Raw genomic sequence first — 23,517 nt, 5'->3', positions numbered from 1 at the left:
GATCAAGCAACCTGATCTTTATCCTCATAACTTGCCGACCGACCCGTGACAGCAAAACCGGCAGAAGCTCGGCGACCTCCCACCCCGAGTCTGCAGGTAGTGCCCCCGGACTACATCTTCCAGAAGGCACTGCGGACGCGCTTCCTGCCTGGTCGGCCTGAAGGGAAGGACCAATCCCTGAGTATCTCGGGAAGGAGGCGCCCGGAGCCGCGGACCTAGAGATCCCAGAAACCACCGCGCAGCGGCCCGGCCCGCCACTATTTCCAGGCTCAGCAGGGGCAGGGGTGGGCCTAGACTCCACTTCCCGGCGGGTAGTGCGACCCTAGGGGCGGGACTTCATGTCCCAGCAGGCTCCGGGCGGCGTGCGCCGCGGTGCCTTGTGAGGGATGTAAGCGCGGAGGTGGGCGAGGGGGACCGAGGCCAGGACTCTCCTTGGGGTTTGGGGGCTTGACCTGGGTGCGCTTTCTGGACAGACTACGGCCCCGGGGGCACAGTCGTAGAGAGGGGGCGGGGCGGCCATTGGGGCTCCTCACTGGGGTCTTTGGGGCGCACCCCATCGGGTACCGGGCGTCCCGGAATTGTAGGGGACAAAAAGGCTCTGCAGTCTCGGCTGAGGGGTCTCACCGACAAAAGAGGGGAAGCCGGTGAGCAGAGGCTGAAAAGGGTGGGGAAGCAGGGGAGCTGTGCGTGTGTCGTGGGGGGTGGAACCTTAGCGGACCCTGGGAGGGGGCTCCCCGGCCGAACCTGCCCGACCCTCCCTCCCACGGCTTGCCTGCAGGCCGCCGCCCACCGCCCGCCGCCATGGGGCTGAAGGCCGCCCAGAAGACGCTGTTCCCGCTGCGCTCCATCGACGACGTGGTGCGTCTGTTTGCTGCCGAGCTGGGCCGAGAGGAGCCAGACCTGGTACTCCTTTCCTTGGTGCTGGGCTTCGTGGAGCATTTTCTGGCTGTCAACCGCGTCATCCCTACCAACGTTCCCGAGCTCACTTTCCAGCCCAGCCCCGCCCCCGACCCGCCTGGCGGCCTCACCTACTTTCCCGTGGCCGACCTGTCTATTATCGCCGCCCTCTATGCCCGCTTCACCGCCCAGATCCGAGGCGCCGTCGACCTGTCCCTCTATCCTCGAGAAGGGGGTGTCTCCAGCCGTGAGCTGGTGAAGAAGGTCTCCGATGTCATATGGAACAGCCTCAGCCGCTCCTACTTCAAGGATCGGGCCCACATCCAGTCCCTCTTCAGCTTCATCACAGGTTGGAGCCCAGTAGGTGGGAATCTTATCCATGACCCAGTTCTTCAAAACCCTCCATGGTTTACAGAACCCTTTTGAGAAGTGTAAGCCTTGTGAGGTTGGGCAGGTGTTATTTTCCTCTTTGCAGTTGGGAACTGAAGCCCAGAGAGGGGAAATGATGTGCCAAAGTCACACACGGCATGGCAGGGCTGGAAGTGAAGCCTGATCACTTGGCTCCAAATTATCAACCTCACCTCTGCCCCCTCAGCACCCCCGCCCCTGCCATTGAACAGCTACAGGAGTTCTAAGCATGAGACACAGAGGGTGGCAGCAGATTTAGGGGGCAAGAAGATGAAATTGGGCTGCATTTGAGGCAGTTAAACAAAATAATAGCTATGAAGATTTTTTTTTGGTTTGTTTTTTGAGACAGGGTCTCACTCTGTCCCCCAGGCTGGAGCGCAGTGGTGTGATCATGGCTCACTGCAGCCTCAACCTCCCTGGGCTCAGAGATCCTTCTACCTCAGCCTCCTGAGTAGCTGAGAGTACAGGCATGCACCATGGTGCCTGGCTAATTTTTTGTATTTTTTGTAGAGATGGTGTCTCACTATGGGGCCCAGACTGGTCTTGAACTCTTGGGCTCAAGTGATCTGCCTGCCTCAGCCTCCCAAATGCTGGGATTATGGGTGTGAGCCACCGCAACTGGTGGCCTATGAAAATTTTTTTTTTTTTTTTTTTTTTTTTTCAGACGGAGTCTCACTCTGTTGCCCAGCCTGGAGTGCAGTGGCGCAATCTCGGCTCACTGCAAGCTCTGCCTCCTTCGTTCACGCCATTCTCCTGCCTCCTGCCTCAGCCTCCTGAGTAGCTGGGACTACAGGCGCCTGCCACCATGCCTGGCTAATTTTTTTTTTGATCTTTAGTAGAGATGGGGTTTCACCATGTTAGCCAGGATGGTCTCGATCTCCTGACCTCGTGATCCGCCTGCCTTGGCCTCCCATAGTGCTGGGATTACAGGCGTGAGCCACCGCGCCCGGCCAAAAATGTTTGAGACAGAGAAGGGGCTTGACCTCAAAAGGCTTAAGACTTAGGGCTTGCAAAGAGCTTCTTTGCACCAAGCCCGGTTGACTGGCAATCCTGTCCTGGTGTGCCATATTGAGAAGGAATCAGAGGCTGCTTCCCAGCTTAGCAGGAACAGAGTGCAGAGATAAATGAGGGTTATCTGTTGGTGGGTGTATAGCGAGAGAGTGTTGGCCAGTGTCCTGTTTTTGACATTCCTGTTTTAACCTAGTAAGTGCAGTAAAATGGAATCCTTAAATCCGTAGAATATATAATAGAGTGGCACAGAAAGACGAGATAGGGCCAAAGGCTGGGTCAGCTACAGGAGATCCAGAAAGGTATCTTGTTGGACATAGAGGGTGTAAATAGGGAGAGAGTCTTTGAACACATGGGAGGGAAGGGATGGAGGGATGGTGGGCAGGAGAATCTGAGGTTGGGGCACAGGCTTGGAAAGGGAGTGGGAGGGAGTGTGGCCCATCAGTACCTGGTCCCCTTCCCCCATGTTAAAGCATAGAGGACCCTCTCTCATTATCTCCCCCTTCCACAGGCACCAAATTGGATAGCTCTGGTGTGGCCTTTGCTGTGGTTGGGGCCTGCCAGGCCCTGGGTCTCCGGGATGTCCACCTCGCCCTGTCTGAGGATCATGCCTGGGTAGTGTTTGGGCCTAGTGGGGAGCAGACAGCTGAGGTCACCTGGCACGGCAAGGGCAACGAGGACCGCAGGGGCCAGACGGTCAACGCCGGTGTGGCTGAGCGGGTATTTTTCCCTCCCCCCAGCCTTTTTCCCTTCATACTCTAGTAGCCCAAGCCACCCAAGGGACTCCATTTTCTTGGGCCACACCCCTTTCGTCCCATGACCACCTACATAGGAAGGGAAGACAGAAGAGCCCCTGTCTTTCCCTGAAGCAGGCACAGGGTGGGCTATCATGAGATATAATGATCTTGTCCCCTCCCAAGAGTTGGCTGTACCTGAAAGGATCATACATGCGCTGTGACCGCAAGATGGAGGTGGCGTTCATGGTGTGTGCCATCAACCCTTCCATTGACCTGCACACTGACTCGCTGGAGCTGCTGCAGCTGCAGCAGGTGAGGGCTGAGCCAATGGGGCAGGACTGGACTAGGCCAGACTTGACTTGCTGTGGGACCCTGAGCAGGGGCACTTTCCCTTCCTGAGCTTCAGCTTCCCTGGAAAATGGGTTAGTAATTCCTGGCCTGGCCTTTCCCAGGGCTCTTGGGAGAGTAGAATTGAGATGTGAAATTGCTTTGACTCCATTAAAGGGCTGGTCCCAGAATTTTGGCCCTTCAACTTGGTGGGTGGTCCCTGTTGGTTCTGACCTCCACCTCTGCCCGATAGGCTAAGGACCCGTTCTCCTCCCTGTTCTGTAGCTCATAACTCTCTCCTTCGGCTCCTAGAAGCTGCTCTGGCTGCTCTATGACCTGGGACATCTGGAAAGGTCAGTAGAGGGAAGTGGCCAGGCTGGGCCTTGTGAGGCCAGGGGGCTGGGTGGCAGCCTGAATTATGATCCCTTCCTAGGTACCCCATGGCCTTAGGGAACCTGGCAGATCTGGAGGAGCTGGAGCCCACCCCTGGCCGGCCAGACCCACTCACCCTCTACCACAAGGTGGGGCATCTAAGGAGGGTACAGAAGGGAGACCCTAACAGTGGCTGAAGCAGGAGCCCTCATCTGGGCAGATGAGAAGAGAACTTTGTATGTTGGAGGGTATCGCCCATCCAGTCTCACTTTGTGTCAACTGTGCGCAGAATCAGTTCAGTCAGTGCTGTCTGAGGGGTGTCCAGGGTTCCCCAGCCTGGGAGTGGCAGGGCCTGCACCTGTCCCCTCAGCCCTGCCTTTTCTGCCACTGTTTACTGTCCTTCCTGGAGTATAACAAAGGTCAAATGTGGTAGGAGCACTGAAGAGGGGGTGTTCACTTGGTGGGTGTTGGTGGGGAGGAGGGCCATTGGGCTGGACTTGGAAGTCTTTGGTGTGTGTGTAGAAGAGTGTCTGGGAAAGAGAAGGCCCCTGAGCTCGGAGGGCAGGCCCCACCCCTGCAGTCTGCCCCAGGCCTCAGCCAGCAGTCCTGTAGACTCAGGGAGGAGACCAGGTAGAAGGGCTGGCAGCGAGTGGAGGTGGGAGTGGAGATGGAGAGGACTCCCTGGGATCTTCCTGTGGCCCCTTCTGGGTGTGCCTTGGTGGGGCATTTGTGCCAGCAGGACAGCTGGGGCTGCCTCCCTGAGGATCCTCTGCCGCACCCCCAGGGCATTGCCTCAGCCAAGACCTACTATCGGGATGAACACATCTACCCCTACATGTACCTGGCTGGCTACCACTGTCGCAACCGCAACGTGCGCGAAGCCCTGCAGGCCTGGGCGGACACGGCCACTGTCATCCAGGAGTGAGGATCCCCCTACTAGGGCCTGCAGCCTGTCCTTTCTTCCCCTCTATCAGTTTCCAACCACCCTCATCCAGGACTGAGGCCTGGCTCCCACGCCCCATCCCCTTTCCATCCAGTCCCTAGGCAGCAAGGCCACCGTCACCCAGGAGGCAGGGACCCTGATTAAGGCGTCACATCTTTCCCTCCCTCCCCTCCTTCCACGCTTGGCCCCATGCCCCTCCTCATTCTTGCTTTCTTGCTCTGGGCTGACGCAGACAGCATCATTTTGCAGTGAGGACGCCACCTACTCCCCCAGCCCCTGGGGGCTCCATCCTCCACCAGGTCCCTGGGGCTACCCCTCATGGTGAGACCCCTTCAGACCCTACAGAGACCCCACTGCTCTCACAGCTACAACTACTGCCGGGAAGACGAGGAGATCTACAAGGAGTTCTTTGAAGTAGCCAATGATGTCATCCCCAACCTGCTGAAGGAGGCAGCCAGCTTGCTGGAGGCGGGCGAGGAGCGGCCGGGGGAACAGAGCCAGGTGAAAGGCTGGAGCTCCAGCCTGTGTCCAGCCTCCCACCTGGGCAGGGCTCCCTGCCACAGGCCATGGGGGCTGCATGTACAGGACTAGGGATGCCAGGAGGAAGGTGGCCCTGAGCAGAGAGCTATGTTCCCTTTTGCTATAACTGAGGTCCTGGGCCCACGTTGGACGGGGCTGAAGGTATTTTAGAGGTTTCTACCCTGTGCCTTCAGTTTCATGGCCAGACTCCCTCCCTCAGCTGAGGGGTGGAGGTAAGGGATGGTACCTCCTGGCTACGGATTGGCTTTGTAAAAGGAAAGAGGTTCTAAGAATGTTCCCAACCTATGCTTACCTTTTCTGGAACCAGGGGTCTTTGCCTAGGTGGGGGGCCTGGCCTGTGCCCTCTGCTAAGGGGTGAGTAAGAGACTGACCTGTGCCCTCCCTTCCCCCTCATCCAGGGCACCCAGAGCCAAGGTTCTGCCCTCCAGGACCCTGAGTGCTTTGCCCACCTGCTGCGATTCTACGACGGCATCTGCAAATGGGAGGAGGGCAGTCCCACACCTGTCCTGCACGTGGGCTGGGCCACCTTTCTTGTGCAGTCCCTAGGCCGTTTTGAGGGACAGGTGAGGGACAGCTGCACAGAGGTCTGGGCACTACAGGTGGTGACAGCAGCCACGGGCTTGTCAGACTTTTCTGGCCCAGGGGCAGCATCTGCCCATCCCCTTGGGTGCTGATGAGACTGAGACCCCCTGGGTGGGATGGGATGGCCAGAGCAGGGTCCTGGAGTTCCAGCCACTGGCCAGCAACCTTGCTCTCACCTCGGTCTCCCCACTGGCCCAGGTGCGGCAGAAGGTGCGCATAGTGAGCCGAGAGGCCGAGGCGGCCGAGGCCGAGGAGCCCTGGGGCGAGGAAGCCCGGGAAGGCCGGCGGCGGGGCCCACGGCGGGAGTCCAAGCCAGAGGAGCCCCCGCCGCCCAAGAAGCCAGCACTGGACAAGGGCCTGGGCACCGGCCAAGGCGCAGTGTCAGGACCCCCCCGGAAGCCTCCTGGGACGGTCTCTGGCACAGCCCGAGGCCCCGAAGGTGGCAGCACGCCTCAGGTGCCAGTACCTGCAGCATCACCACCACCGGAGGGTCCAGTGCTCACTTTCCAGAGTGAGAAGATGAAGGGCATGAAGGAGCTGCTGGTGGCCACCAAGATCAACTCAAGCGCCATCAAGCTGCAACTCACGGCACAGTCGCAAGTGCAGATGAAGAAGCAGAAAGTGTCCACCCCTAGTGACTACACTCTGTCTTTCCTCAAGCGGCAGCGCAAAGGCCTCTGAACTACTGGGGACTTCGGACCACTTGTGGGGACCCAGGCTCCGCCCTTAGTCCCCCAACTCTGAGCCCATGCTCTGCCCCCAGCCCAAAGGGGACAGGCCTCACCCCCACCCAAACCCTAGGTTCCAGGTCCCGAGTACAGTCTATATCAAACCCACGATTTTCTCCAGCTCAGAACCCAGGGCTCTGCCCCAGTTGTTAGAATATAGGTCTCTTCTCCCAGAATCCCAGCCGGCCAATGGAAACCTCACGCTGGGTCCTAATTACCAATCTTTAAAGGCCCAGCCCCTAGAAACCCAAGCTCCTCGGAACCGCTCACCTAGAGCCAGACTAACGTTACTCAGGGCTGCTCCCAGCTTGTAGGAGCTGAGGTTTCACCCTTAACCCAAGGAGCACAGGTCCCACCTCCAGCCTGGGAGTCTAGGACCACTCAGTCCTAGGAGTATATTTCCGCACTTCAGAATTCCATATCTTGCGAATCCAAGCCCCCTGCCCCAAATAACTTAAGTCTTGCTCCAGAATTTGGAAATCCTAGTTTCCTTCCTATCCCGAGTCTGGGACACAAAACTCCGCCCCCAGCCTATGAGCATCCTGAGCCCCGCCCTCTTCCTGACGAAACTGGCCCCGGATCAGAGCAGGACCTCCCTTCCGACCCTCTGGGAACCTCCCAGAGGTCCACCCCATCTCGGAGCATCCCGGAGGAAATCTGCAGAGGGTTAGGAATGGGTGACAGGAGCCTGATCTCTTCCTGTTTTGTACATAGATTTATTTTTCAGTTCCAAGAAAGATGAATACATTTTGTTAAAAAAAAAATACAAAGCGCAAGTCCATATTTCATCTGGGAAATTGGGGATGGGGCGGTGAGTGGAGCGCCCCCTTTTCCCTCTGTCTTCTGGCGCCCGGGACTTTGCGCTCCCTACCTGTGGAGCGCGAGCGACGGTGGCGGCGGAAGGACGTAGGCTCCGCCCCAGCTTCGGGACTTCCCCGCGCCGCCGAGGGCCAGTCCCGCGGGCGCCTCCTCCCGGCCGGGCGGTGGGGCATCCCCTGCGCGGCCCCGCCCCCACGGCCTCGGAGCCACGGGCGCCCGCCCCGCCCGGCCCCGCCCCGCCCCGCGCCGGCTCCGCAGCTCGCGCCTGCCCGCCTGCCGGCCCGCCCGGCGCCGGGCCATGGCGCTGCTGCGGGATGTGTCGCTGCAGGACCCGCGGGACCGCTTCGAGTTGCTGCAGCGCGTGGGGGCCGGGACCTATGGCGACGTCTACAAGGTGCGCCGGGCGACGGGACGGGCGGTAGAGCCGGGAGGAGGGTGCCAGCCCCGCACCCCGCGGCGGGATCTAGCCCCCGGCCCCGCCCCCCATCCCGCTTCACCCTCCGCCCCTGCAGGCCCGCGACACGGTCACGTCCGAACTGGCCGCCGTGAAGATAGTCAAGCTAGATCCAGGTGAGGGCCCAGGTCGGGCCTCTGCGCCAGAGGGAGGGCAGAGCGCCCGCGGGCGCGGGATACGGGCGGAGGGTTGACGTTTCCGAGACCCCTGAGAGGCGTACCCCAGGAAGTGCTGTTACCTGGCACCTGCCTGGCCTGGAGGGAGGCGCTCTGTGCCCATTTTGCAGATGGGGGCACTGAGTCAAGGCAACCCCAGCGCGCCACCCCCATGATGCTTTGTGCTTCCCAGGGGACGACATCAGCTCCCTCCAGCAGGAAATCACCATCCTGCGTGAGTGCCGCCACCCCAATGTGGTGGCCTACATTGGCAGCTACCTCAGGTGAGGCTGTCTTATCCTTCTGGCCCCAGGCAGCCCCTGTGTGACCTGCTTTGTGCCCACCCCAGCTCTTTGTCCCCTAGGAATGACCGCTTGTGGATCTGCATGGAATTCTGCGGAGGGGGCTCTCTTCAGGAGATTTACCATGGTGAGGCCAGGGCTCCAGGCCCCAGCAGGCCCCAGCCTTCCCCCACCCCCACCCCACTGGGGTACCGGAGGGGACTCTGGGCCCTGGACTTGGGCTCCTCTCCACTCCTGCCTGGCTGTGTGACCTTGAGAGAAATACTGTCCATCTCTGGGTTCAGTATCCTAGATTAAACTGGGAGAGGACGTGGCCAACACTGCTTTCATTTAATAGTGCCTGCTGCTTTTTCCACACAGGGTAGCCTGGGAGGGTGGGCATAACCCCCGGGCCCCAAGCCAGCCTCTCCCTTTTCTTTTCAGCCACTGGACCCCTGGAGGAGCGGCAGATTGCCTACGTCTGCCGAGAGGCACTGAAGGTAGCTGGGCCTGTGAGGTGCCCACACCTCTGATCTCCAGAAGCTGTGGGCTGGGAGCCCAGATGACCAGCAGGGAGGCGGGTGGAGTGCCTCGGGTGGGGCTGGCCCGAGGGGCTGTAGGTCCTGGGGAAAAGGGGCCCCAGCCCTGTTGCCGGAAGCAGTCCATTTCCCTCTTGGCTCAGTCACTTCCTGTTTGGGGAGAGGGGAGGAAGAAGCAGCCTGAGTTGGGGGCCCCAGTCCTGGGAGGGGGTTCAGGGGAGGTGGGACGGTGCTGGGTGGCTGCTCTCAGGGACTCCTCTTTGTCCCCAGGGGCTCCACCACCTGCATTCTCAAGGAAAGATCCATAGAGACATCAAGGTAGGCGCCTGGCTGGGGGCATTCCTGGGAGGGAGGAGGAGGCCCTTGGGGGCACCAGATGGGATTCTCTCTCCTCCATTCCCACAGGGAGCCAACCTTCTCCTCACTCTCCAGGGAGATGTCAAACTGGGTCAGTACCCTGGGGGCACGATTAGGGTGAGGGTTCTGTGGACCCTCCCTGGCTACCCTGGACTCAAGGGTTGGGTGTCACTGGGCGAGTCACTTTGCCACTTGAGTCTCAGTTTCCCTGCTTAGAAGATGGAACCATACTCCCTCCCTGCTGGGAAAATGGAGGAGGTTGGGTCTGCACGGAGTTGACATGGGACTAGGCACTCCGTCAGGGATAGAGGGTGGTTGACTCCTCTCAGGAGAGGGACCTGGCCTTGCCTAGGGCCTGAGGCAGCTGTGACCAAGCGGGGCCACCTGCCCATCTGAGCCCTGCCAGGTGCAGCCCGAGCCAGAGCCCTGGGCGTGGGAGGGTGAGTGGCAGCCAGAGGGCTGGTGAGAGTGGCTGTTTCTCCCCACAGCTGACTTTGGGGTGTCAGGCGAGCTGACAGCGTCTGTGGCCAAGAGGAGGTCTTTCATTGGGACTCCCTACTGGTGAGGCTGCGCCTGGGGCAAAGGAGCAGGGGCCACAGAGGGGGGTACCCGGCCATCCCATCTGTGACCCCACCTCTAGGATGGCTCCTGAGGTGGCTGCTGTGGAGCGCAAAGGTGGCTACAACGAGCTATGTGACGTCTGGGCCCTGGGCATCACTGCCATTGAGCTGGGCGAGCTGCAGCCCCCTCTGTTCCACCTGCACCCCATGAGGTCAGCCCAACACCTGCCCCTCACCTGACCCTTGACCTGCGACCCGTGGCCCCTGACCTCGCGCCCTCCACAGGGCCCTGATGCTCATGTCGAAGAGCAGCTTCCAGCCGCCCAAACTGAGAGATAAGACTCGCTGGTAAGGGCCACACCCTGCTGCCAGGACCCCCTTTTCTGTCAGCCCCATAGTGGGCAGACAGCCTCTGCCAACTCCCAGGGGGCAACCCCAAGAGCCCTGTCCTCTCTGGGCCACTTCAGACCATCTGAGTCAGGGGCCTGGTCCTTCTGTGGGTTGAAGACCCAGCGTCGTCAGGAAAGAAGGGCAGAGGGTTGGTGGAGGAGCCGCTGTGTCGCAAGGCAGCGTTGCTCGGCCAGTGGCCCTTGGCCTCGGCTGGCTCCTTCCTGGGCAGGCCCAGCAGATGCCTCTGGAGGGGGTGGTAGGGCAGCTGGCAGGACACCCTGCACGAGGGCTAAACTGGATCTGGGGCTGGGGGGCTCTTGTGCCTACTAGGACCCAGAATTTCCACCACTTTCTCAAACTGGCCCTGACCAAGAATCCTAAGAAGAGGCCAACAGCAGAGAAGCTCCTGCAGGTGGGAGGCAGGGGGCCGGGAGAAAGGCCCAGTACTCAAAAGCAGGGCCCTGGATCAGGGGCCAACCTGATCACCCCCTCCCCCACTTTCCAGCACCCGTTCACAACTCAGCAGCTCCCTCGGGCCCTCCTCACACAGCTGCTGGACAAAGCCAGTGACCCTCATCTGGGGACCCCCTCCCCTGAGGACTGTGAGCTGGAGGTAGGTGAGGGGGGCTGGAAAGTGAGTCTTGGGCTGGTCTGCTTAGGAAGAGCCCAAGGGTGATGTTGGTGGAGGTCCTTTAACTGGCACCATTCCAGCTCGGGGAGCTGGCCTCAGCTGAGCCCTCCCATTAGGAGTCTCTGCCATGCTGAGTTTTGTTTCCTGTACCACCCCCTTGATAGGTCCCTGCCCTTGAGTCCAAGCTGACCATGACCACGACTGTGCCATTTTCTTGCCTTCTGTGTGATCTTTGGCACCGCTCTGTGTGGGTTCTCTCTTCTGTGAAGTGGGGTTTCATTTTATTTTACAGTAGTCCCAGAGGGCTGTCATGAAAGCAAAACGCGCTGGTGCGTGTGAAGCTCCTAGAGCAGCCCCCGCATAAGCCGCGTGCCAGGTGTGTCCACACTGTTTCTGTTTTTCCTTAGACCTATGACATGTTTCCAGACACCATTCACTCCCGGGGGCAGCACGGCCCGGCCGAGAGGACCCCCTCGGAGATCCAGTGTGAGTCTGCAGCAGGGGCTGTGTGTATGCAGATTTTGGGGGGCCTGTGTGCACATGGATTTGGTGTGAGTAGGGGTCCATCCTGAGACTCCACCTCCTTCACCCCTGTACTCTGGACCCCCCAGTTCACCAGGTGAAATTTGGCGCCCCACGCAGGAAGGAAACTGACCCACTGAATGAGCCGGTGAGTGGGCAGGCCTTGAGGGGAAGGTGGTGCCCAGAGGTGGGGCAGGGAGGTGGGATGGAGGCCGAGCAGCTCAAATCAAGGGAGATTTGAAGCTGGGTGGCCTCGGGCCTTGGGCCTTGGACTGTCTAAGCAAGCCTGTCCTATCCAGGGATCTGGAGGGTTAGGGGCTCCTTCCTGGGCCAAGTTCTTTTAGGTGGGTGGCTGGAAGGTAGCACAGAGACGGTGCTTTTCCCAAAAGGAGGCCGTCATGTGCCCAAGCCCCACCCTACCCTGCTCAGCCTCGTTTTCCCACCTGTGTGTCCCCAGTGGTCTGACTCGCTGTCTCTGCCCTCACTGGCTCTGTCACTGGTCTCTCCTCACCCCCCAGCCTGTCTCTTCCTCCCTTGCTGTCTGTTGCCCTTTCTTTCACAGTCTTCAGCTCTGCCTCCCATTGTCTGTCTCTCTCATCTTCCGTGTGTTTCCATCTCACCTTTCCCGTCTGTCTGTCTGTCTGTCTTTCCTCTCCTGAATCTCTTGACCGCCCTCTCATGTTGCACCTGTCTCTGCTTCTTCCCCGGTCTCTACCTTGGTTTCCCCCAGTGGGAGGAAGAGTGGACACTACTGGGAAAGGAAGAGCTGAGTGGGTAAGTGAGGGATGGGGAAGCTGCAGGGGGTGGCAGGGGCGGCAGAAAGGCTGACCTCTGACCAGGCACGGTGGCTCATGCCTGTAATCCCAGCACTTTAGGAGGCTGAGGTGGGTGGATCACCTGAGTCAGGAGTTCAAGACCAGCTTTGCCAACATGGTGAAACCCCATCTCTACTTAAAATACAAAAATTAGGCTGTCTATGGTGGCTTATGCCTATAATCCCAGCACTTTGGGAGGCCGAGGTGGGCGGATCCCAAGGTCAGGAGTTTTGAGACCAGCCTGGCCAACATGGTGAAAGCCCGTCTCTAGTAAAAATACAAAAAATTAGCCGGTGTAGTGGCAGGTGCCTGTAATCCCAGCTACTCAGGAGGCTAAGGCAGGAGAATCGCTTGAACCTGGGAGGCAGAGGTTGTAGTGAGCTGAGACTGTGCCACTGCACTCCAGCCTAGGCAACAGAGTGAGACTCCATCTCAAATAAATAAATAAACAAACAAAAGTTAGTTGGGCATGGTAGCCCACGCCTGTAATCCCAGCTACTCGGGAGGCTGAGGTAGGAGAATCTGGGAGGCAGAGGTTGCAGTGAGCCGAGATCTTGCCATTGCACTCCAGCCTGGGTGACAAGAGTGAAACTCTGTCTTAAAAAAAAAAAAAAAAAAAAAAAGGCTGACCTCTGACCCCTTTTCTCCACTGCCCAGGAGCCTGCTGCAGTCAGTCCAGGAGGCCCTGGAGGAAAGGTGAGGGGTGTGGGCCTTGGGGAGGGGCAAGGGGCGGGCGGCCTTGGTGCCAGTCACACCTCATGCCTCATGCCTCATCTCCCTCCCACAGGAGTCTGACCATTCGGTCAGCCTCAGAATTCCAGGTGCCACACAGAGGGAGGCTGGAGCTGGGATCCAGGCCACTGCAGAGGGTACAATTGGAGTGGGATGCGGTTACAGGGCAACCTGGTAACAGCCGGGCTGGGCCCTGCCCCTCCTACCAGGAGCTGGACTCCCCAGACGATACCATGGGAACCATCAAGCGGGTCCCGTTCCTAGGGCCACTCCCCACTGAGCCTCCAGCAGAGGAGCCTCTGTCCAGTCCCCCAGGTGAGTCTCAGGCTTGGGAGGCCAGGAGGCAGCCCCAGGGTGGGGGCTGCAGCAGGAAATTACAACACGCCTGTGCCTGCAGGAACCCTGCCCCCACCTCCTTCAGGCCACAACAGCCCCCCACTGCTGCCCACGGCCTGGGCCACCATGAAGCAGCGGGAGGATCCTGAGGTGAGAGGGTGCTACAGGGGCGTGGGGAGATGAGTGGCTACAGTTGTCATATCAGCCCTGACTCCTTCCCTCCCTCCCAGAGGTCGTCCTGCCACGGGCTCCCCCCAACTCCCAAGGTGCATGTAAGTGTTTGCCCCAAGCCCTGCAGTCCCACAGCCCTGCCACCCACCACCCCTGCACTCCCTCGCCAGCCTCTTGCCTCCTCCACAGATGGGCGCCTGCTTCTCCAAGGTCTTCAATGGCTGCCCCCTGCGGATCCACGCTGCTGTCACCTGGATTCACCCTGTTACTCGGGGTAGGTGGGGGCAGGGAGGAAGTGGGAGCCCAAGGAATCCCTCAGCTTGGGCCAGGGGCCATGTCTGACCTCTGACCCCATGCCCAAACTGGCAGACCAGTTTCTGGTGGTAGGGGCCGAGGAAGGCATCTACACACTCAACCTGCATGAACTACATGAGGATACGCTGGAGAAGGTGAGGCCCGGCTGGCTGTTGGGGGCAGAGGCCTTTGGGGGCCTGGGGTGCTGACCACCTGTCCCTCTGTGGCCTCCAGCTGATTTCACATCGCTGCTCCTGGCTCTACTGCGTGAACAACGTGCTGCTGTCACTCTCAGGTACAAGGTGGGACGGGCAGGGAGGCAGGGCCCGCAGGGGCTCCAGCGCCTCAGCATCCTGCCCACCAACGCCCCAGGCCCGGCCTCTCCCCGTCTCTGCAGGGAAATCCACGCACATCTGGGCCCATGACCTCCCAGGCCTGTTTGAGCAGCGGAGGCTACAGCAGCAGGTTCCCCTCTCCATCCCCACTAACCGCCTCACCCAGCGCATCATCCCCAGGTCAGGGATCTTGGGCTTGCAGGGAGCAGGAGGCAGAGGGGCAGGGAGGGGCTGGAACATGGCCTTGCCAGTTCCTGGGATTGCAGCAATCTTAGGCATGTTACTTTGCTTCTCTGAGCGCCCGTTTCCTCCTCTGCCAATACAATTGATGGCCTTCCCACGCCCTCCCGCTGGCTTGTTGGGAGGCAAGAAGGAGATAGTGGATGTGAAAGTGCTTTCCAAGTTGTAGGAGCTGTGGTTGTCCGGATGTGGGGCTTGACAGTTAAGCAAACATTTACTGAGCACTTATGCTATGTTGGCCACTATGCTGGGCTTGGGGACATGGAGAATCCCATGAGTCCTCGCTTTCAAGAAATGGGGGAGATGGGTGAGTCCTTGCTTTCAAGGATTCCCATGAGTCCTTGCTTTCAAGAAACAGTGGGGCTGGGTGTGGTGGCTCATGCCTGTAATCCCAATCCTGCAATCCGAGGCAGGATTGTTTGAGGCCATGTGTTTGAGATCAGCCTGAAAACACAGGGAGACCTTGTCTCTACAAAAAATCAAAAAAGGCTGGGGGTGGCCAGGCGCGGTGGCTCACGCCTGTAATCCCAGCACTTTGGGAGGCCGAGGCGGGCGGATCACGAGGTCAGGAGATCGAGACCACGGTGAAACCCCGTCTCTATTAAAAATACAAAAAAATTAGCCGGGCATGGTGGCGGGCGCCTGTAGTCCCAGCTACTCGGAGAGGCTGAGGCAGGAGAATGGCGTGAACCCGGGAGGCGGAGCTTGCAGTGAGCCGAGATTGCGCCACTGCACTCCAGCCAGGGCGACAGAGTGAGACTCCGTCTCAAAAAAAAAAAAAAAAAAGCTGGGCAGGGTGGCTCACGCCTGTAATCCCTGGACTTTGGGAGGCCAAGGCAGGTGGATCACGAGGTCAGGAGATGGAGACTATCCTGGCTAACATGGTGAAACCCCGTCTCTACTAAAAATACAAAAAAAAATTAGCCAGGTGTGGTGGCACATGCCTGTAGTCCCAGCTACTCAGGAGGCTGAGACAGGAGAATCGCTTGAACCTGAGAGGCAGAGGTTGCAGTGAGCCGAGATCACACCACTGCACTCCAGCCTGGCCGACAGCGAGACTCTGTCTCAAAAAAGAAAAAAAAAAAAAACCCAAAAAATCAAAAAATGGGGCCGGGCGTGGTGGCTCACGCCTATAATCCTAGCACTTTGGGAGGCCGAGGTGGGCGGATCACGAAGTCAGGAGATCGAGACCATCCTGGCTAACATGGTGAAACCCCATGTCTACTAAAAATACAAAAAATTAGCCGGGCGCGGTGGCGGGCGCCTGTAGTCCCAGCTACTCGGGAGGCTGAGGCAGGAGAATTGCGTGAACCTGGGAGGCGGAGCTTGCGGTGAGCCGAGATAGCGCCACTGCACTCCAGCCAGGGCGACAGAGTGAGACTCCGTCTCAAAAAAAAAAAAAAATCAAAATCAAAAAATTAGCTGAGCATGGTAGTGTAGGCATGGCATTGTGTGTTGGTGGTCCCAGCCACTCAGGAGGCTGAGGCGGGAGGATTGCTTGAGCCCAGGAGGTTGAGGTTGAAGTGAACTGTGATCGTGATCGTACCACTGTACTGAAGCCTGGGCAGCAGAGCAAGACCTTGTCTCAAAAAAAAAGAAAAAGGGAAGTGTGGACGATTAGCACCCGGTACTGAGGTCCGGTTAGAGGGAGAGCTGGGAGGGGTGGAGAGGCCTCAGAGACCCGGCAAGCTTGGGAGGTTCGAAAGTGTGTCACGTTTCTAGGCAGATGAGGTAGGGAATGGCACTCCAGGCAGGGGAAAGAGCAAGTATGCGTTAGCATGTGTTGGGGTGAGCTGGGGAGCTGTAAGAGTTTGCCTGGGGCCAGGCACAGTGGCTCACGCCTGTAATCCCAGCACTTTGGGAGGCTTTGGCGGGTGGATCAACTGAGTCAGGAGTTCGAGACCAGCCTGGTCAACATGGTGAAACCCCGTCCCTACTAAAAATACAAAAATTAGCTGGGCATGGTGGCGGGCACGTGTAATCCCAGCTACTCGGGAGGCTGAGGCAGGAGAATCGCTTGAACCTGGGAGGTGGAGGTTGCAGTGAGCCGAGATCACACCATTGTGCTCCAGCCTGGGCAACAGAGCAAGACTCCATCTCAAAAAAAAGAAAAACAGAAGAGAAAAACAGTCAGATTCTGATTCTCTTTTGAAAGTTGAGCCAGTAGGATTTCCTGATGAAAGAGAAAGAGGAGTCAAGGATGGCTCCAAGGTTTTTGGCCTGGGTATCAGGAAGGATGGCGCTGTCCTCAGCTGAAGGTGGAGCAGTTTCAGGGGGAGCTGAATTCAATTTTGTTGCATGAAGATGCTTATTAGATGTGCAAGTGGGACCTGCGTCAGTCCATGGCTGGGTGGGGCTGGGCTCTGAAGGGAGGGGCCCTGGGCTATGGGCCCCGACATTGTCATGAGCAGGTGGGTGGTGTGGGAAGCAGTGGACTGAGTGCAGAGGGTAGGGGAGGCCAGGCCAGTGGCTGCAACAGCTGGGGAGCTTGGGAGGCCTTTCCTGCAACGTGCTCACTCCAGGACCACATCTGGTGCCCTGTGGCCTTGGGGCTTCCTGAGCTTAGTCCCCAAGTGAGTCTGCTTTGGCGCAGGACCTACAGGAAACAGGCCCATCAGAGCCCCAACAGGTCACAGGCAGCTTTGAGCTTGTGTTCGGGAAATGGCAGAGGCACAGTGAGCACTTTGAATGCAAAGAACAGAGAACTGGAGTTATTTGGAGAAAAAACAAATACAAAATATATGCCTTTGTCCCATCCAAAGACCAGGTGGGGAGGAGAGTGGGAGGAATGTGGGGAGAAGGAGGGACGAGGACCAGGGACAGTGAGAGACAGACATTGGCTTCCTCCATGTCCTGGCAGAAGGTACAAACAGGACATGGGCCGCTGGGTGGAGGTGGCAGGGCTGCTGACAGGAAGCCCCATTCCTCAGAGGAAGAAACAGGCTCAGAGGGTCCCCTGGAGGGTTAGGGGACACCCAATGGCCAAGGCAAGGGCCCCTCTGATGATTGTCCCTCACTACTTCTTCCCTGACAGCAAGGCAAGCCACCCCCTGGCCCCAGAGGGCTGTTGCCTCAGCTGGAGAAGCAGAGGGCAGGCCGTTTGCCTTTTGAAGTTCATTCACTGCCCAGGGCCTGTTTTCCCATCTGTGAAATGGGCCGTGCGCACTCTGTGCAACCTGGTGGGGCTGGAGCCTGCATCCTCCCCGGCCCCTCCATGCTCTCATTTCTTCCTTCATTTCTTTTTTTTTTTTTTTTTTTGAGATGGAGTTTCACTCTCGTTGCCCGGGCTGGAGTCCAATGGCACAATCTCGACTCACTGCAACCTCCGCCTCCTGGGTTCAAGCAATTCTCCTGCCTCAGCCTCCCAAGTAGCTGGGATTATAGGCGCGCACCACCACGCCTGGCTAATTTTGTATTTTTAGTAGAGACAGGGCTTCTCCATGTTGGTCAGGCTGGTCTCGAACTCCCGACCTCAGGTGATCTGCCCACCTCGGCCTCCCAAAGTGCTGGGATTACAGGCATGAGCCACTGCGTCTGGCATCATTTCTTTCTTTATACCCTGCCTTTACCTGATAAGGACTTTCAGTGACTCAAAATAGGTGGAAAGTCCTAATATGGGATGACAGGAGCTGGCCCTCTGTGAGCACACACGATTCCCAGCACTGCTGAGAGCACCTCCCCTGTATTAACTCATGAAGCCTTCACTGTGACCCTCTGGGGTTGGATCTGCCATTATCCCCAATCTACAGATGACGAAACTGAGGCATGGAGAGATTAAGTGGCTTGCCCGGAGTCACACAGAGCTAGAAGCAATCCTGAGACCCAAACCTCTGACCTGGATGGAAACACTCCCTCTTGGCTACAGGGCTGGGAGACTGGCTTCAGATCCTCCACCTTTCCCAGCTGTTCTTGGGGCAGGTTACTTTGTGTCTCTGAGTCTCAGTCCCTTACTTGTAAAGAGGGAAGCTGATATGCCCACCTCATAGGGCTCTGCAGGGGCCTTGCCCATGGATGGCATCCTGGACACAGGCCCTGGTTGTCACCCCTACAGGCGCTTTGCTCTGTCCACCAAGATTCCTGACACCAAAGGCTGCTTGCAGTGTCGTGTGGGTAAGAAATGAGCTGGGTGGGGTGGTGGGGGGCAGCACAGGCCCAGCCCGGTGCCCACTGCCTGCTCCCCTGCCAGTGCGGAACCCCTACACGGGTGCCACCTTCCTGCTGGCCGCCCTGCCCACCAGCCTGCTCCTGCTGCAGTGGTATGAGCCGCTGCAGAAGTTCCTGCTGCTGAAGGTGAGGGGCGGTGGGGGGAGGCCCAGGGCACCCTCAGAGCTCTGGGGGAAGAAATGGAGACCTGAGCATCCCTGCTGCCCCCTAGAACTTCTCCAGCCCTCTGCCCAGCCCAGCTGGGATGCTGGAGCCGCTGGTGCTGGATGGGAAGGAGCTGCCGCAGGTGTGTGTGGGGGCCGAGGGGCCTGAGGGGCCCGGCTGCCGCGTCCTGTTCCATGTCCTGCCCCTGGAAGCTGGCCTGACACCCGATATCCTCATCCCACCTGGTGAGCAGAAGAGCCAGGCTGCTGGGGATGGGTGTGTGTGCATGAGAGACCGAGGGAGGGAGGCAGGGAGGGCCGAGGCTCTCAAACTAGGCTCCCCACAGCCGGTGGCTCCACAGAGACCTTGAGGGCTGCCATGTGGGGTCTGGGGCCCACAGCCTCCCTTCAGTGAGCTTCACCTGGGCTTCCATAAAAGGGTTCATTAGACCAAAGGGCTTGGCAGCTAAGAAAATCCTGGCCAGGCCAGGCACGGTGGCTCACGCCTATAATCCCAGCATTTTGGGAGGCCAAGGAGAGAGAGGGGCTTGAGCTCATGAGTTTGAGACCAGCCTGGACAACATGGTGAGACGCTGACTCTACAAAAAATTAGCTGGGCATGTTGGTGCACGTGTGTAATCCCAGCTACTTGGGCTGAGTGGGAGGATCACTTGAGCCTGGGAGACAGAGGCAGTTGTGAGCCATGTTCGCGCCACTGCACTCCAGCCTGGGTGACAGAGTGAGACCCTATCTCAAAACAAAAAACAAAAACAAAAACAAAACTGGTCAACATTGCTCCAGGCTGCAGGGAAGAGGCAGATCTGGCAAGGCAGGGCCTAGAGGCCCCCATTCTGAGCCAGGAAGCAGGACTCCAGGTGTTGTGGCAGCTTGGGGTGAAAAAGAGCAGTGATGGGTAAGGGAGAAGGGAGGGCGCACGTGGTTAAGGCACCTGGTGCCAGGCCCTGAGCCAGGGGTCTCACACACAGGATTTGATTCTTTATTTATTTTTTTATTTTTTGAGACAAGAGTCTTGCTCTGTGGCCCAGGCTGGAGTGCAATGGCATGATCTTGGCTCACTGCAACCTCCGCCTCCTGGGTTCAAGCGATTCTCTTGCCTCAGCCTCCCAACTAGCTGGGATTACAAGCATGTGCCACCACATCCGGCTACTTTTTGTATTATTAGTAGAAATGGGGTTTCGCCATGTTGGCCAGGCTGGTCTCGAACGCCTGATCTCAGGTGATCCGTCCGCTTCGGCCTCCCATAGTGCTGGGATTACAGGCATGAGCCACTGCGCCCAGCCCAGGATTTTATTCTTGATCCTCATGATAGCCTCTCAAGGCAGTGCAGTCTTGTCTGTGTTATGAGGAAACAGAGGCTCCAAGAGGTAAAGTGATTTGTACCAGGTCACACAGTGACTGGGTCACGAGGCCTGGTCCCCTTAAATCTGGAGCCCTCCCGTGGTTCCCCTTGACTCCTCCCCCACTCCCCATGAGCCCCAGGACGGGTCACTCATCTTCTCAGAGCCTCAGTTCCCAGCCCTGGAGGGAGATGAGGTTTCCCAGCCCCACAGGGCTGTTGTGAGGCTGACGTGCCCTCATGGCCAAGGGCTATCTGTAGCCTGGCCCCATATCCTCTTGGGGTTGGGGGACTGGTGGCTCAGCCAGGCCATGTCTCTCTTCTCTGCCTGCAGAGGCGATTCCAGGCTCGGCCCAGCAGGTGATCCAGGTGGACAGGGACACAATCCTAGTCAGCTTTGAACGTGAGTGCCCTGGGGCAGGGCTTAGGGCAGGGGAGTATGGGGGTGAGGGGACCACGTGGGTCTGCCCTCCCAGAAGGGAGCCTCCCCGTCCCCACCCACCAGTTCCCTCCCTGTGCAGGCTGTGTGAGGATTGTCAACATGCAGGGCGAGCCCACGGCCACACTGGCACCTGAGCTGACCTTTGATTTCCCCATCGAGACTGTGGGTGAGTGAGCCAGAGGTGGGGTGCAGGCCTTTCTCTGGCCTGGAGCACGTTGTGGCTCAGGGGCCTGGGGCTGGTGGTAGGATGAGGAGGCAGATCCCCCAGCCCCTCTCCTGAGCTATCCTGGTCACCTGAGGTCAGTGAGGACCCCTGTGGCCCAGACCCAGGCTCAGGTGTGGCTGAGGGGGCGCCAGGATGGATGCAGGGCTGATGGTAGCCTGGCCCCCGTAGTGTGCCTGCAGGACAGCGTGCTGGCCTTCTGGAGCCATGGGATGCAAGGCCGCAGCCTGGATACCAACGAGGTGAGGGGCCCAGGGACCTGGCTGTCCCCTGCCTTGTGGTCCCTACCTCTTTGGAAAGGACCTACTAGAGTGGCCTCAGTGCTTCCCACCTGTCTTCCCAGGTGACCCAGGAGATCACAGATGAAACAAGGATCTTCCGAGTGCTTGGGGCCCACAGGTAGGCGGTGGCACCCCAGCCTCCCCTTCAGATGCCCCTGAGGCCAGAGAAGGGGCTGATGTGCCAAGTGTCTCCTGCCCTGCCCCCTACTCCTCTCTCCTCCAGAGACATCATCCTGGAGAGCATTCCCACTGACAACCCAGAGGCGCACAGCAACCTCTACATCCTCACGGGCCACCAGAGCACCTACTAAGAGCGGCGGGCCTGTCCAGGGGCTCCCCACCCCACCCCATGCCTTAGCTGTAGGCCCTTTTGGGCAAAGGGGCCCATCCCAGACCAGAGGAGCCCAGGCCCTGACCCTGCTGGGGCTGAAGGTCAGGAGTAATCCTGAGAAATGTTTCAGGCCTGGGGAGGGAGGGGAGCCCCCACACCTCTGCAATAACTGGACCGGGGGAGCTGCTGTCACTCCCCCATCTCCGAGGCAGCCCAGTCCCTAGTGCCCCAGGCAGGGACCCTGGGCCTGGGCCATCCATTCCATTTTGTTCCACATTTCCTTTCTACTCTTTCTGCCAACAGCCTGCCCCTGCATTTGTCCTGGGAAACACGGTATTTAAGAGAGAACTATATTGGTATTAAAGCTGGTTTGTTTTAGTCCTCTGGTCCTTCTGGGTGGAGGGAGTGAACCCACCTCATCTCCCGCCTCCTTCCCTCCAACACACCTTTCTGTGGGCACCACAGAAGGGCAGGGCCCCCAGGGTTTTGGAGAAGCCAGGTAGAGGTGACAGGAGGCCATGGCCCCCAGCAGCCTTCCAGGGGCACTGTGCCTTCCCCTGTACCCTTGCTCAGAACTGACCCTCAGCTTTGCAGTTTGAGGGCTCTGCTGTAGTTTAGCACCCCAAGGACTCATGCAGATGGGAGGGCCTCAGCAAAGGGACTCTCATCCAGGGCACCCTTGCCCCACCTAGGATCTCACTGGGTGGCCCCTGGAAGGGCCCAGGAGGAGCCCCCAGAGGGCTGTTTCCTCCATTCCCAGGGAGGCTGCTGCCCATGGAGGTAGCCTGTGTGACCTGTATCCCCTGCCTCCACCTACTGCCTAGGTGTTAGGCCAGGAACATCAGATGACAGCACGATCATCAGATTGGATGGGAAGGCTAGCCTGTGTCCGTCTACCACACTCCCAAGGGCTGCCTCAGTGCCAGGCCTTGGGTTCACTACCAGAAACAGACCAGCCCCCAGGGAGGGCGTCGCCCTTGCTGCAGCCTGCATCTTGAGGGCATGGCCATCATCCTGTAGCTTGTGCTTACGCTGTCATTCTCCGAGGGTCTGTCTGCTCAGCTCTGAATGCCAGGGCCCCCAGGGCTGGGCATCCCCTCTTGCCCCAGGCACTGATCAGCCGCTCTTGACCAGAGCCTTTGGGCAGCTGCAGCCCAGGAGGCAGGATGGGAGGCCTTGAGGGCCCACAGTTGGGGGGATGGGAAGGTGGGGGCAGGGTGAGCGGAACAGCTGGAGCAAAGGCCCCATGGTCACCCCTACATTCAAGGCAGGTGTTGGAGTAAGACCTTTGCACCTGGCAGGTGGCAATAAAGACTTGCGGAGTGACGTGGTAGGTGGATGGCAGCCATGCAAGTAGGCTCAGTGGCTCCCAGGGTGTCACACTGTCCCCTCAGCCACCCTCCAGCAGAGTTCCAACTGTTCTGACTCTGTCCAGTGACTGGGAGGGTTTCTTGGCTGGAATGGGGAGCCAGCCCAGGGGAGGGAACACATCTTTTCACACCAGGCATTCACACCCATGTTCCCGTGAGCCCCAAGGAGGGTGAGGGGCACCTTCCAAATTGGGGTCGGTGATAACAGGGATACCAAGTGAATTCCTAACTTCCAGTTTTCCAGATTTCTTGGAGGAATGTTGGGACCAGGGTGGGGTAAGTGGGGACAGGGAGGTGAGCTCCTGCTCAGCAAAGGCCCTGACCAAAGGCGCCCTGGGGAGGGCTGGCTTTCCGCCTACCAAGCAGCCAGCAGCAGACAGTGAGTGCCTCCTTGTGGCAGATCTTCCTGGACCTCAGATTCAGTCTGGAAAGGGGGTTTGGACTGCAGAGTGTAAACTGCCAAAGTGGGGGCCTCCCATAAAACGCTTGCTGCCAGCAAAGGCAGGCCACGAGCAAAGAAAGGCCGAGAAACCGGGAATATGCACTGAGAGACTAACACTTTAAATTTTATTTATGTATTTTTAAGTGGGTAACCTTTGCCCATGGTATATATTTTTTTAAATACAGCAGAGATATAATGAAGAGTCTCCCCCTCTTACCCCTGTCCCCAGCCACCCTGGTCCCAGTTACTTATGAACCCTTCTAGAAGTATTTTGCGTATTTAAGCAATTTGGTATATTTTATTCTTGGCGATTTTTTATATCCGTATTAACATATTCCACATACTGTACTGACCTTGCCCTTTAAAAATACATCCTGGGGGGCCAGGTGTGGTGGCTCACACCTGTAATCCCAGCACTTTGGGAGGCTGAGGCAGGCGAATCACGAGGTCAGGAGTTCGAGACCAGTCTGGCCAACATGGTGAAACCCCGTCTCTACTAAAAATACAAAAAATTAGCTGGGCTTGGTGGCGGGTGCCTGTTATCCCAGCTACTCGGGAGGCTGAGGCAGGAGAATCACTTGAACCTGGGAG

At 58.5% G+C, this 23,517-nt stretch overlaps 2 protein-coding genes across 8 annotated transcripts; both read left to right on the top strand.

Moving 5' to 3' along the window:
- Positions 1–318: 318 nt before the first annotated feature.
- Positions 319–6,647, top strand: MEN1 (menin 1). 4 transcript variants are annotated; one of them, XM_055246590.2, is made up of 10 exons: positions 319–400; positions 779–1,261; positions 2,825–3,033; positions 3,234–3,362; positions 3,690–3,730; positions 3,811–3,898; positions 4,534–4,670; positions 5,058–5,193; positions 5,631–5,795; positions 6,013–6,647. In XM_055246590.2, exons 2-10 carry the CDS (start codon positions 802–804, stop codon positions 6,493–6,495), a joined length of 1,848 nt encoding a protein of 615 aa, XP_055102565.1. In that variant the 5' UTR covers positions 319–400; positions 779–801; the 3' UTR covers positions 6,496–6,647. The 4 variants fall into 4 exon arrangements, with proteins under 4 accessions (XP_055102565.1, XP_063498950.1, XP_063498955.1 ...); XM_063642880.1 differs by having other exon boundaries at positions 320–400; positions 779–1,246; XM_063642885.1 differs by having other exon boundaries at positions 336–388; positions 779–1,246.
- A 915-nt stretch (positions 6,648–7,562) lies between these two features.
- MAP4K2 (mitogen-activated protein kinase kinase kinase kinase 2) lies at positions 7,563–21,492 on the top strand. Of its 4 annotated transcripts, none has more exons than XM_055245466.2 (32): positions 7,563–7,755; positions 7,874–7,931; positions 8,164–8,254; positions 8,335–8,399; positions 8,696–8,751; positions 9,061–9,108; positions 9,196–9,238; positions 9,636–9,708; positions 9,788–9,919; positions 9,993–10,055; positions 10,428–10,509; positions 10,603–10,710; positions 11,136–11,214; positions 11,340–11,398; positions 11,981–12,024; positions 12,723–12,761; positions 12,853–12,886; positions 13,007–13,112; positions 13,195–13,283; positions 13,364–13,405; positions 13,494–13,578; positions 13,674–13,753; positions 13,833–13,893; positions 13,996–14,113; positions 18,225–18,283; positions 18,360–18,463; positions 18,549–18,726; positions 20,172–20,240; positions 20,359–20,445; positions 20,674–20,744; positions 20,846–20,901; positions 21,007–21,492. In XM_055245466.2, the coding sequence occupies exons 1-32, from the start codon at positions 7,660–7,662 to the stop codon at positions 21,092–21,094; spliced, it is 2,463 nt and encodes an 820-aa protein (XP_055101441.1). In that variant the 5' UTR covers positions 7,563–7,659; the 3' UTR covers positions 21,095–21,492. The 4 variants fall into 4 exon arrangements, with proteins under 4 accessions (XP_055101441.1, XP_063498873.1, XP_063498874.1 ...); XM_055245542.2 differs by having other exon boundaries at positions 7,593–7,755; positions 13,219–13,283; XM_063642804.1 differs by lacking the exon at positions 20,674–20,744 and having other exon boundaries at positions 7,592–7,755.
- Positions 21,493–23,517: the final 2,025 nt, after the last annotated feature.

Source organism: Symphalangus syndactylus, chromosome 1 (genome assembly GCF_028878055.3).
Source record: "Symphalangus syndactylus isolate Jambi chromosome 1, NHGRI_mSymSyn1-v2.1_pri, whole genome shotgun sequence".
NCBI classification, from domain to species: domain Eukaryota; kingdom Metazoa; phylum Chordata; class Mammalia; order Primates; family Hylobatidae; genus Symphalangus; species Symphalangus syndactylus.
Note: the sequence above shows the minus strand (reverse complement) of the source record. Positions and strands in the feature narration are given on the sequence as shown.

Excerpts from the sequence above, each read along its gene's own strand:
- MEN1 (XM_055246590.2), top strand. The coding sequence starts at position 802 with ATGGGGCTGAAGGCCGCCCAGAAGACGCTGTTCCCGCTGCGCTCCATC. Across the intron at positions 1,262-2,824 it reads CACAGGTTGGAGCCCAGTAG|GCACCAAATTGGATAGCTCT; the intron begins GTGGGAATCTTA and ends CCCCTTCCACAG. Across the intron at positions 3,034-3,233 it reads ACGCCGGTGTGGCTGAGCGG|AGTTGGCTGTACCTGAAAGG; the intron begins GTATTTTTCCCT and ends TCCCCTCCCAAG.
- MAP4K2 (XM_055245466.2), top strand. The coding sequence starts at position 7,660 with ATGGCGCTGCTGCGGGATGTGTCGCTGCAGGACCCGCGGGACCGCTTC. Across the intron at positions 13,284-13,363 it reads AGCAGCGGGAGGATCCTGAG|AGGTCGTCCTGCCACGGGCT; the intron begins GTGAGAGGGTGC and ends CCTCCCTCCCAG. Across the intron at positions 18,284-18,359 it reads CTGCTTGCAGTGTCGTGTGG|TGCGGAACCCCTACACGGGT; the intron begins GTAAGAAATGAG and ends CTCCCCTGCCAG.